We start from the raw sequence: 13,328 nt of genomic DNA on the forward strand, positions 1-13,328 counted from the left end.
AATTTTTGGAGACCCCAGCTCTTTGCGAGAGGCAGGGCCCCTAGATAACGGACCGTACAGACAGCCCCTCCCTCTCCTAACTGCACAGAGTGCAGGGTGACAGACATCCAGAGACACCACGGATCTAATTTCAGCTCTTGGCTCTGCTGGCATCTGGTTGAGGGAGGGATTTCTGAAACCCAACAGTGCTATACAATGAGATTCCTCTTCTTGCGAGCTTAAGAAATCACCAAAAACAAAGCCAGGTGGGTATCTAGCCTCTATCTGAGTCCTCTGGAGCCAGAGTCCCCAGGATGAAGGCTGGGAATGTGTACTTGACAAAGAACTCTGCAGGTGATGCTGGGGCATAGGCAAGATGGGGACCATCAGACCAGGTGGTGACACAGTAGGGACCTCACCATGGTCTACTGTCCCCACTTAAGCCATCAGAACCAAGGAGGTCACACTCTCTGCAACATGAATTAATGTCATGTCAAACTTTTATTAAAACATGAAAAAAAAAAACCTGCCAATATGTAAAACTCAAAAAAAAAAAAAAAAAAATCCCTTCCCAACTCGCCCCTGCTCATGACCCAAGCCAAAGTGCTGTCAGATTCTGGGTCTGAAAGAGAAAGTCTTACATCTGTTTTCAATGCGAGATGGTCCTTGTTTGATGGCAACTATCTAGGATGTTACAGGCCTCAAAGATACTGCATTAAAGATAAAGAAGCACTGTAACAGAACTGCAGTGATGAACTCTGGGCCGTGCTAGCAAACACTGTTGTCAAATCCACTACCGTTCTGCTAGTGTTGTCTGGCAATAGCAGTGTCTTCCCACTTCCTGGGTCTACCCAAGGGCTATCTGCACTGTGGTTAGCAGACAATGGGTAGGTGTGGTTACCAATGTCACTGCCACGTACAGAATATAAAGGCTGTCTTCTCAAGCAACTGGTCCCTCCTCTCTGGAGTAGGACACACAGCACCCAAGAGCCACATGGAGATGAGCGGACAAGGCCGGCTAAGGGGCAGCACTGTCCTGCCTCACGCTGGCTACTATTGTACTGAAGAGCGCTATGGCTGCTTCTGAAACTCAACTGCTGCTGGCGTGAGTGGCTTCCTGTGCCTCTTCTCAATCTCAGAGTGTGTCCTTGGATGGTCCTGATACACAACGGCAAAAAGAACATGGAGAGGAGATAACCAAGTTTTGGCCTCAAAAAGACAACCCACCAGCCTTCAACCTCTTCCCTATGTGGAGGGCGCTAGGTCCAAGTGAGACCATGGCACATTCGATGCTGTTTACCAACACCCGACGCTGGTGACTTTGGATGCCATCCTTGAAGACACAGTGCTGGCTGATGGAGGCTCTGCTGGCTTCTCAGAGCCACAGAAACGGGGCTATCTCCTTGGCTGTGATCTGAAAAAACGCACATACATTCTGTACAGAAACGGACAGTTTAATAGTGGCAGGGAAAACCCAACGTGAAATATAAAATAAGTAATCACGCGTCTCGTGAGTTTCGGTTTCTGTTGTTTCTTTCTGGGTGTATGTGTTCTGATGGCAGCGTCGGTCTGAGCAGCCTGCTCCAGCATTTCTCGGTGAAGCAGCTGAGGATGCAGTTGGTCCCAGGGACCGAAGGGCCTGCTGACACCCCCTCAGCTTCGCCAGCCACCAAAACCCTGCACAGACCTGCAAGGAAGCACAGGAGAGTGGTGGAGTCAGCTGCTCTGTCACAGAGCAGTCACAGGCTCTGCTGCTCTGCCTGTGGGCAAAGGTCAGGACTCCGATTTTTTATTATTATTTTTTTGATAGAGCCTCACTCTGTTGCCCAGGCTGGAGTGAAATGGCGTGATCTCAGCTCACTGCAACCTCCACCTCTCAGGCTCAAGCACTTCTTCTGCCTCAGCCTCCCAAGTAGCTGGGATTACAGGCATGCACCACCATGCCTGGCTAATTTGTGTGTGTGTATCTATATATATATATATATTTTTTAGTAGAGATAGGGTTTCACCATGTTGGCCAGGCTGGTCTCAAACTCCTGACCTCAAGTGATCTGCCCACCTTGGCCTGCCAAAGTGCTAGGACGACAGGTGTGAGCCACTGTGCCTGTCCAGTTTTGTTTTGTTTTTCCTTTTGAGATAGGGACTGGCTGTCACCCAGGATGGAGTGTAGCAGTACCATCTTGGCTCACTGCAGCCTCGACCTCCCAGGCTCAAGTGATCCTCCCACCTCAGCTTCTGGAGTAGCTGGGACCACAGGCATGAGCCAGCATGCAAAGCTAATTTTTAAAATTTTTAGTAGAGATGGGGTCTCACTATGTTACGCAGGCTGGTCTTGACTCCTGGGCTCAAGCAATCCTCCCACCTCAGCCTCTCAAAGTGCTGGGATTATAGGCATGAACCACCCACCTGGCTAAGACTGAATTTTAACGCCATGAAATTCTACACAGAAGCAAAGAGGATGGATCAGCACAAGACCTGGTGATGGCCCAGAGCCCAGGGGTTAGCACACGGCTTCCGAGAAACCCACAAGGGAAGTCACGAGCAGCATCTCCTCAGCGCTGCCCTCAGGCCCGGCTCACTGGCAGGCTGCTCTCTTTCTCTCTGAACCATGTCTCTTAAGAAGGCGAGGCCTGGCACCTTCTGTCACATTGCTACGGAGAAGAGCAAGTCCACAAAACCTAAACCCTGCTGCTGAACCCCCACACTTCCAGGACAAACTCTAAAAACAGGAAAAAATGAAAAGAAAATGCACAAATCCAGCAAGATCCACACACTTCCAACCTTATTTAATGCTTTTAATTAAGGTCAGACTCAAAAAGGGGGATACTTACGAGTTATTTGATCCAAAGCTGAAGCCTGAAAAGCAGAAGACAGAAGTTAAAGCACGCGTCCACTTGAAAGATGAAGGTGGTCCCCATGCTAAGTGCCTGCCCTCCTGTGCTTCTCAGTCATGGGAAGCCCTCCATGCCTCCCCCACCTACAGGAAGGCAGGAAAGGTACATGCAGAAGCCCCTTTATTCTGAGTTTGTCCTCTGGAGCTGCTCAGATCCCCCAGAAGGCAGAAGAAATCCTTTACTTTTTATGAGTTATCTTCTTGGTATTTTAGGTTCTTCCTCCCTCCCCGGCCCCAGCTGTAGGCAGAGGGTCTCTGGTTTGGCCTCTCTCTCAACTGCGCTGGACCACACAGATTCATTTCATTAGGAAAACTTTTTTTTTTTTTGTGCTGTGGTTGTTTTTCCATCCATTTGCTTCCTCTTCTTTTTGAGGGCCAGAGAAGCAAGATGGCTGGATTCTAAGCCTGGTTCTGCTGCTAACTGACTCTCGGCAAATCACTTAGTTCCTTGGAGTTTCTGTTTCGTCATTGGTACGACTGTAATGATACCTAAATTCTGTGCCTCATCAGTTTATTGCAAGAACAAAACGGAAGACACATATTCTGCCGTCTGAAGAAGCAGAGTGTTAAACAAATGCAACATGTTTTGTGAAGTTTCTACGTGTTTTCTTTTTTTTTTTTTTTTAGTCTGTTGGCTTAGATTTTTAAACCAAGGCCTAGTAAGACCATTATTATGTTGGGCTTCTCAAATCCTGAGAGGAAATAAAGACAGTAATTTCTTTGGTAAGAAATGACACAATGTTCTAAGCCTAACCAAAACCTAAAAAATATATATATTTCTTCATTGGTATGAGATACATACATATATATATATATATTTATTTTTCGGCTGGGCGCGGTGGCTCACGCCTGTAATCCCAGCACTTTGGGAGGCTGAGGCGGGTGGATCATGAGGCCAGGAGATGGAGACCACCCTGGCTAACCCAATGAAACTTCGTCTCTACTAAAAATACAAAACATTAGCCGGGTGTGGCGGTGGGCGCCTGTAGTCCCAGCTACTCAGAAGGCTGAGGCAGGAGAATGGCATGAACCTGGGTGGCGGAGTTTACAGTGAGCCGAGATCGCACCACTGCACTCCAGCCTGGGCAACAGAGCGAGACTCTGTCTCAAAAAAAAAATTTTTTTTTCAACCACTTTCAGTATGTTATGTATTTATTTATTTTGAGACAGGGTCTCATTCTGTCACCCAGGCTGTAGTGCAGTGGTGCAATCACAGCTCACTGCAGTCTCGACCTCTCGGGCTCCAGTGATCCTCCTGCTTCAGCCTCCTGAGTAGCTGGGACCACAGGTGTGTGCCACCATGTCTGGCCAATTTTAAAATTTTTTGTAGAGAATGGGGTCTTGCCATGTTGCCCAGGCTAGTCTCAAACTCCTGGGCTCAAGTGATCCTCCCGCCTTGCCAAAGTGCTGGGATTACAGGCATGAGCCACGTGCCTGGTCAGCTTTTAAAATACTAAACAGACTGGTCAGGTAAAACATACTCATTTGTTTGGGGGAAGAAGGCAAGAGGGACCCATTGTGCTTGCGCAGGGAGAACTTGTAGCAGCTCACCTCCTGTGCCTGATCCAAAACCAGAGAATCCGCTACTCTGGGTCCCAAAACCAGAAGTCTGTTGGGACAGTGATCCGAAAGTGGGGGCGTTCTGACTCGCGAGTGTGCCGAAGGATGTGGTGTTGCTGCTGCTCCCAAACCTGCGCTCCAGTGAGAAACAGACCGAGGTCAGTGGGGCCTCTCACCACTCGGCCATCTGCAAGCCTCAGCCCCCTGCCGTAAATCTCAATATACACGACACACATGATCCAGGGTGACAGGCTGGGCCTAACTAGCAGCCTTTTAGAGAGAACGAGCTATCGTTCAGGGCCAACTTTTATCTCTGCTCTGGGAAGAAAAACGGCAGGACTACAGTATGAAATCCAACCTGGCCAGTGTTTTGGTTTCCATCCCCTATCAGAACACCAGGGCATTTGGGAACTGTGCAGTACACATTTCCTGCTCTACCTCCAACAATCCTGAAGCTTTATTCTATCATTTTAGCATTTCTCACTTACCGACCATTCCCCCACACCCCGCTCCCATTTATTTATCTTCAGCTCCTCTTGGGATCTTGATTCTATTTACGTTTTCCAAGTCGTTTCATTCAGGATTTTGTATTTGTTTCCTGAATCAATAATTACTATCCAAAACAATGTAAAAGTGGCCACCATTTTCTTTCCCCTGCTGGCCCCACCTGGAGACAATCCCCTGTGCACCCTCGCTCAGTTCTCCCTCCAGATATGGTCCAGCACAGAAGGTGGCACTGTGTGGCCTACCAGAGCCCCCTGAATCATTTGCAGAGGAATTCAGCTGGGTTGGCGAGAGCTTCTGGGGTCTGGAGGTGACTAGGTGAGGGAAATAGATCAGTGGTTTCTGGGAGAAGGGGCAGCACCTGGGGCAAGAGTCAACCCCAAAGCAAGAAAAAGTATCTAAAACTCCCCCTTCCCACCATTCTATTCACCGTTAATGGTGAGGTCAAGGCTCTTTCCATACAAAGGTGGCCAAGGGATCTGCCCTCATTGGACTTTCTCCCAGGAGCATCTGCTCCCTTCCTCCTCCTGCCTTGGGCCTCATCAGCAACAGCCTGCCCTTCTCAAAGGCCTGCCCTTCAGGGTAGGAGACAGGCTCATGGCCAGGGACCTGGAAGAAGGTAATGGGCTTTTATGGGGATTTAATAACTGACCTGGTATTAACCCTTTTTAGGACTGACTAACCAGCCAGTCAGGATTTGTGTGAGAGCTGCCCCAAGGCAGAATATGATACTTTTCTACTAGTAAAGAAAACAGCTGGTTTCAAATAAATAAATCAATTCTCAAGATACCCAGTCAACCCACACCTTCCACCAACTCTGTGGTACTATGTGCTAGGTCATCACTGCAGAGAACAGCGTCCATTAAGACCTCTGAGAATACCAGCCTAAGTGGGTCTCTAACTGTCTTTTCCAAGCTTTCCTTAACTTAATTCTTGGGGTTTCCTGAGGGCAAACCTAAGGCATTAGTCTCCCTGTGAAACAGGAGCAGCAGCACGCCAACCCTCATTCTTGCTGCTGCGCTCCAGCATCTTGCATGGAGGGAAAGGGTGTGAGTAAGAACATACTATAGTTTATTTTCAAGATAAAGATGCTGTTAGCTTGCCAAGACTCAGATCCCAAGTATCTCTACAATTCCCCCAGACAAAATCATCTCCCCTCCCCCAAGTCTTCAGCTCATGTTGAGCCCAGTACCGTGGTGAGAGGCATTTTAGAACTTTCAGGCATCAACACCTCCTTTGAATGAGACTTGGTAGTCACCCCATGTACAATTTTTAAATTGGGATGTTGTGGTGGGGTGAAGACTTTTTTTCCCTTGGGGTTTTGGCAACCAGACTGAAATTCTGCCCTTAAAAGCAACTCCCTAACATGGCCTTTTCCAGTGCAGACGCACACGAGGCAATGAAAGCAGCTTCGAAATTCCTGATCATCCAGGATCTTCCCATGGCGGGGGACCTGTGGAACTGAATACTCACTGTGGGGGCTGCAGGGGAGCAGGGGACACAGGGAGTTGTTTGTTCAAGGACAATGGGTCTAACACAGAACAATCCCAAGATGAAAGAATCTGGTGGAAACCATTCATTGAGGACTTCCTAACAGAAGCTCCACAAGGGGGTACCCCTTGGCTACAAAGCAGTAGTTAAGGCAGGGCTGGCGCCTTCCTTTAGCCCCAGCAGGAGAACAGGGGCTCTGATGACCAGCATTTCTCATACGAGGGAACAGCAACACAGCTGAGGTCCACCCATGAATTCAACAAAGCCTGGCTTAAAAGAAATGAGTCTTACCCTGGAGAGGAACAGGAATCCTTGAGGGAGTTGTTCACCAGTTTCAAGGGAGGGGCCTTCAGCTCATGGTCAAATTTCTTTTCAGAGCACGAGTACAGGCCCCTAGTGCTTTTTGGCTGGCATGTGGGTTCCCAAGGGCCCTCCCCAGGGGGCTTACCCGAATCCTCCTGCGCTGGCAGCCGCAGTGCCCTCTCCGAACACTTTGCCTCCCGTCGAGCCCAGAGGGCTTGTAAAGGCTGGGGCTGAACCGAATGCTGGCACCCCTCCAAACCCAGGGGATCCCCCAAAAGTAGGAGGGCTGCCAAACACTGGAGCAGCACCGAAGCCACCTGAGCAAAACAGAGGCAAACAAACAGAAATAGGGAGAAAGAGAGGAGGAGATAGGAAGAGAAGACATTGAGCAATGAGAAACCAAATCAAAATAGGAAGAAAAAAAGGGAAAAGAGGATGTCAGCAATTCAAATGCAAGAACTAAAGAACAACACCCACCTGCCCTTCTATCAAGAAAATAGTAATGAAATCAACAAAACAAAAGCCCTCAAAGCAAACCACCCCCCTCCATTTCCATCAGAGGCTCTGGGGTCCACTCAGGAGAGCTCCTGCAAACCCTGTGAAGTCAGTGTGAAGCCGTGTGAGCAGACCTCCGAGAGCCCACTCGGTGCACCTCCCACCCTTGCAGGTCCTCTGAGCTGTCTGGAGTGAAAAACCATTCTCGAAAACTCCAATCCCTACCCAGCTGTCAAAAAGATGACAGACTATATTACTTATCAGTACGTAGGCAAGACATCTAGCTTCACAGAAACCCAAATTATAAAATCAGAGGCTCAAAATCCCCTCTCAGGGAGAATTCCTGAATTGGGTCATAGCAGAGATGGACGTGCACATGGCGCCCAGCCAGGTGCTTTTTATTTATTTACAGCCTGATGGCTCCTACATCTCTCGTCGGAGTCTCCCTTTCTCTCGCTCAGTGGAGAAGGTTGTTTTTTTTTTTAAATGCTTTTTTCCTGCAGTTTGGAATTACTTCTCAATGAAAAAATACACCAAATTTCTTCTTTGGAGGTAGGCTGCTGTAGAAATCTAATAAAATAGTAAGTCAACAGTGAGGACAGCCCTAGAGTTCAGATGCCTTCTGCAAGTTGCCAACATTGCTGCCCAGTGAGCTCAGGCTGCCAGAGGGCAGCACCACACAGGTGGCCACACAGACAAGGCTGAGGTCACACATGGGGCACCCTACTCTGATTGCTGGTGATGCCTGTCAGGCGGGAAGACAAAACATCCTCCCCTGAGCTATTCCTGATGTGGGTTCCCAAACTTCCAAGACACTGCTGAAATCATTCTACAGTATTAGAACAGACACTCAGTGAGTGTCTTCTGGAATGAACGGAACAGAATGGCCTAGGAAATGTGCTCTAACTGGGAGCACTCTCTAAAGGGTAGTACTTCTTAAAGTGAGTTTTGGCCCATGAACTGCATGCTGGCGGGAGTAATGGTGGCTTAGCGACAAGCCTTTTCTCCCCTTTCAGAAAGTGAATCTGCTGTTAGAGGGATGAAATCTAGACTTCTTATTGTTTATGTAATCACAACACAAGATTCTGCTGTCTGAATCAGGAAAGATCAAATCCTGGGTATGAAAAGTTGTCAGCTGAATTCCTCAGTTAACTGTTACTTTGTGATTCACTCATGTGCCTATTTGCCATTAATAGTGGTAGGCTGCAAAACTGAGAAGATACTTTTTTGCTAAGGCTCATGTTTGGGTTAACATTCCGCATTTTAAAACCTTGAGTGAAATTCCAAGCCATGATAATGGAGACTGTTGGGTTATAAATATAACAGACTGGAAAAAAAAAGTGCTAAAAAACCCTTACAGTTGAATTATTTAAGACTGATCATAGATCTAGTTACACTTTCTTCCTAGACATGCAGGGCTTTATCCAGTGCCTTCTTTTCAATATTGCTTAGACGTCTTGGTGGAAGGTGAGTGAAAAATAGGAAGTCATGACGATACAGAAAATAAACTGGACAGGGGAGGGGTGGCGGTTAAGTATACACAGAGAGAAAAAGCCGCCAAACAACACACCTGGGTCCCAGCCAAATTACACAGGAAGAAAACAGTCACTCTGGCTTAAACAGGCAACTCCCTCCTGATGGCAGGAGGGGTTCGATTTTATTAGTTGCCATATTTCATAAATTTCTTCTCCAGAAGAAATATAAATTTTCTAATAATCAATGATGATAAACTTTCTAATTTATTGAGGGCCCACTCTATGCCAGGGGCTTCACAGCAGTTCTCTTAAATCCTCCCAATAAACCTGGGATCCTTACATCACAGGGGAGGAAACTGAGACTTAGAGAATATGCCACTTGTCCAAACTTTAGCCAGCTGGTGGGTGCTAGAGCTCGGACTGGAACGAGGTCTGTGTGACTCAAAAACGCCCACCTCTCATCTTCCCATCATTCATCCCCTGCCTGCCTCCCTCCAAATCTAACACTTGAGCAAGAAAGCAGGGTGTAGACCACTGACCATGGTGGGCAGGGCAGCAAGGCCATCTTCACTCCATCCCACCTTCCTCCTGTCCTCTCCCTGGATGACCTCCAGCAGGATTTTTTTTTTTTTTGAGACGGAGTCTCACTCTGTCGCCCAGGCTGGGGTGCAGTGGCCGGATCTCAGCTCACTGCAAGCTCTGCCTCCTGGGTTTACGCCATTCTCTTGCCTCAGCCTCCCGAGTAGCTGGGATTACAGGTGCCCGCCACCTCGCCCAGCTAGTATTTTATATTTTTTAGTAGAGACAGGGTTTCACCGTGTTAGCCAGGATGGTCTCAATCTCCTGACCTCGTGATCCGCCCGTCTCAGGATTATTTTCTAATGCAATTTTACAGAAGGGAAGATAGACACTTTGGAATTTTTCAAAGACCCATCCAAATCATCAACTTAAAATCTCTCTTACAGCAAAAAGTGACTGCCCCGATGCCTGCGCAGGAAGGCAGTTCCTCCATTCACAGCAGCCCTTCCTTCTACTCGGGACTTCCAGTCCCCTCTTTCGACAGAAAAAGCTCTCCAGAACCAATACGAGTTCGGCTGCAGAGAGATGAAGTCCCCGAAACATGAGGGGGCGTGGTCTTTCCCCTGCCCTCGCTTTGATGTTTATGGTTACTAGTTCATTCATCTTATGTATCTGAAAGATAATTTTTCTCTCTTTGAGTCCTCGATCTAAGTATTACAGTTTCATGGGGCAAATAAATAAATACTATGAAAAGTTGAGGCATATATTTTCTCTAAGACTGGACAAATAAAAGGGTCAGATTTTCTTTCTTTTTTTGAGACAGTCTTGCTCTGTTGCCCAGGATGAAGTGCAGTGGCATAATTTTGGCTCACTGCAATCTCTGCCTCCCAGGATCAATTGATCCTCCCACCTCAGTCTCCTGAGGAGCTGGGACTACAGGCATGCACCGCTGTGTCTGGCTTATTTTTGCATTTTCTTTTTTTTTTTTGTAGAGACGGGTTTTTGCCATGTTACCTAGGCTGGTTTCAAACTCCTGGACTCAAGTGATCTGTCTTCCTTGGCCTCCCAAAGTGCTGGGATTACAGGTGTGAGCCACTGTACCCAGTATCTGAATTAGGTGTGATTTTCCTTTTTTCTTTTAGAGATAAAGGTCTCACTATGCTGCCCAGGTTGGTCTTGAACTTCTGGGCTCAAGTGATCCTCCCACCTCAGCCTCCCAAACTGCTGGGATTACAGGCGCAATTTCAAAGGTCAGATTTCCAAATCAATGGGGACATAATCCCAGGATAAAGAACCATATATAGGAAAACCATAAGAGTCAAAGAAAACATTATCAGTCTTCTAAAAACATACAAAGTTTTGATGATCGATGAACTAATATTCCCCAGTTGAAATGTTCACGATGTGCCTTTCTAACTGGGATAAAAGCCTTGCGGCCCTTTCATTTTTAAATAATGCACTGTGTGTGTGGCAAAAAGAAAGCTGCGAAGCCCATTTCAGAATATTCTGTCTTAATTTCTAGGAGCAGTATTAACAACTAGCAACCAAGGACTAAGCTACCTGAGTCACAGTTTGAGGTAAGGTACACAGTAGATTTGGAAACCACAGCACTTTAGGCTCTACACATGAGACTCCATGTATTAATTTGGGGCAGCCTTACTCCCAAGTCAGAGCCACCGATGCATCTAGTCCTGAGGTTGGATTCTTCCTCTGGAATTAGCATATTTCAGAGCATCCTATACATACGGGGGCCAAGTGTCCTGCCCACTTACCCACGGGGAGTTTGCTTTCAAAAGCTGCTTGCTCAAACAGCCTACCCTGGACCCCCCCGTCTTAAAAAAAATTCTTTTCACACAACTTTCCATCAACAAGAACAGGAGTGCAGACTCCCCGCAGATCTCAGAGACAGAAACAGAATGGAGAGGCAGATGACAGAAATGAAGTACGTTTTCATATCTAAACATATATTGTTCTTTAAAAATTTTTAGTTATAAATACATCATACATGATTATAAAAAGGCATATAGTTTATATAAATGTATACTTTAATAGTAATGCTGGGATAAAAAGTAGTGCTAGTAATGTTCCTTTTCCTTGTTTACATGGGTGTCAACTATGAAAATTAATTCAGCTGTGTACTTATGCTATTTGGATTGTGGATACACATATACTTCAATTAAAAATAAAGGGATCTGGGGGCCAGGAGTGGTGGCTCACGCCTGTAATCCCAGCACTTTGGGAGGCCGAGGTGGGGAGACCACGAGGTCAGGAGATCGGGACCATCACCATTTCACATGGTGAAATGCCATCTCTATTAAAAATACAAAAAATTAGCCGGGCGTGGTGGCGGGCGCCTGTAGTCCCAGCTACTCGGGAGGCTGAGGCAGGAGAATGGCGTGAAGCTGGGAGGCAGAGGTTGCAGTGAGCCGAGATCGCGCCACTGCACTCCAGCCTGGGCAACAGAGCCAGACTCCGTCTCAAAAAAAAAAAAAAAAAAAAAAACAAAATAAAAAAAAACTGATTTGCGAAAGAGGGGAAAGTAATATACAGATGAGAAATTAAACAGATAATCTGCTTTGACCCTCACAAATAATGGACACCCCAACAAATCCATGACTCAGGATGCTTTCCTGTTGATACTTTAGTTATCATTTCCTTATGTGTTCCTTTACTTTGGTTGTTCTGCAGCTGTAAAATATTTACAATGTTTTCTTCCCAAGAAGACTCTATGTTCTCTAAAGAGTTGCATTACAGCTGGGCGCCGTGGCTCACGTCTGTAATCCCAGCACTTTGGGAGGCTGAGGTGGGCAGATCATGAGGTCAAGAGATGGAGACCAGCCTGGCCAACATGGTGAAACCTCGTCTCTACTAAAAGTACAAAAATTAGCTGGGTATAGTGGCACATGCCTATAATCCCAGCTACTAGGGAGGCTGAGGCAGAAGAATTGCTTGAACCAGGGAGTCGGAGGTTGCTGTGAGCCGAGATCGCACCATTGAACTCCAGCCTGGTAACAGATTTAGACTCCATCTCACAGAAAAAAAAAAAAAAAAAAAAAAGGTTGCATTACTTGCATTCTATGCTTTTAAACATGTTTTGGAAGACCTGGAATCATGTTAGGAATGTAGCAGATGCTCAGTAAATATGAAGAGGAGGAAACAGTTAACTTCTTTACTCCAATCCTATTCTCTTGAGATAACCACCCTAGAGATGTCTCCTTCCAGATATCTACGCATAAACAAATATGCATAAAAAGATAACCATAACAAATAGACACAGGAGTACCTGTTTTGTTTGGAGAGGAAAACCCAAAGCCTTGGGATGCCACACTTCCTCCTCCAGAGCTGAAAGTGCCAGTGGGTTTCTGCTCTCCAAACGACGAGCTGGCAAATCCACCAAATGTCTTGGCCCCACTGTTTCCAAACAGGTTAGAGGTATCTGAAGAGACGAAGAGATGAAGATGTGAGGGAGGTCAGAGGGAGAGAAATGTCTTTACCTGCTTCTCAGAACAAAGAAAAAAATATCAGTTGGGTGTTTGGGAAGATGGGAGTGACAAGCCGCCTAGAACCCAAGGGAGCGGAGCGGCAGAGCGACAGGCACTTTCTCTGATTTTCACACACCTTGCTGGGAAGTTTTTAGTCATTCTGGCACCCAGGCTCAGGATTTTCTGGCATGATTCTACAGGCACAAAACAAAGGAGCAGTGAGAGGCCCCACTGAAGAGGCTCCTTTGCTCACGGCGTGCTCCCGCAGGTGTCAGGACGGCCCAGCAATGGAGGCCATGGCTCAGCCCCACAGGCTGCTTTCTTCTGAAGAAAGGGTTTGCTTTGATTGGTTTCTTCACACCAAGACCAACTTCAAATTTTGTCAAACTAGGGAAATTAAAGTTAGAACAAATCCAAACCAGGCATAATGGCTTCTAGCACTTACTTACTGCTTTTATAGTCAAGTTCAGCATGCTTATGGCTGCCCGAGCTGCTCAGAGAATGGCAGTGAAATGAGAAAAATCATGGTGCTCCTATCTTTGATCCAAGAGGATATAGGGATGGTCTGAAGAATGTGAAAGAGGCTAGCAAGACTTCCAGTCAGATTTCCTCTAAGAGGTTTAATGA

General features: G+C 46.8%; 1 protein-coding gene across 13 annotated transcripts in view; it reads right to left on the reverse strand.

Moving 5' to 3' along the window:
- Window positions 1–461: 461 nt before the first annotated feature.
- The window catches only part of NUP214 (nucleoporin 214), a 112,740-nt gene continuing 99,873 nt past the window's right edge, over window positions 462–13,328 (reverse strand). For 5 of the 13 annotated variants that reach the window (XM_077967436.1, XM_015116547.3, XM_077967430.1 and 2 more), the window contains exons 32-36: window positions 12,503–12,655; window positions 6,876–7,047; window positions 4,424–4,563; window positions 2,811–2,835; window positions 1,416–1,666 (exon numbers count right to left, since the gene is read on the reverse strand). In XM_077967436.1, the coding sequence (XP_077823562.1) occupies window positions 1,633–1,666; window positions 2,811–2,835; window positions 4,424–4,563; window positions 6,876–7,047; window positions 12,503–12,655 (524 nt within the window). In that variant the 3' untranslated portion in view covers window positions 1,416–1,632. Of the gene's footprint in view, window positions 1,667–2,810; window positions 2,836–4,400; window positions 4,564–6,875; window positions 7,048–12,502; window positions 12,656–13,328 lie in introns of all 13 variants that reach the window. The other 8 variants (XM_077967434.1, XM_077967433.1, XM_077967429.1 and 5 more) reach the window with 2 other exon arrangements.

The sequence above is a fragment of the Macaca mulatta genome, chromosome 15, assembly GCF_049350105.2.
Source record: "Macaca mulatta isolate MMU2019108-1 chromosome 15, T2T-MMU8v2.0, whole genome shotgun sequence".
NCBI classification, from domain to species: Eukaryota; Metazoa; Chordata; class Mammalia; order Primates; family Cercopithecidae; genus Macaca; species Macaca mulatta.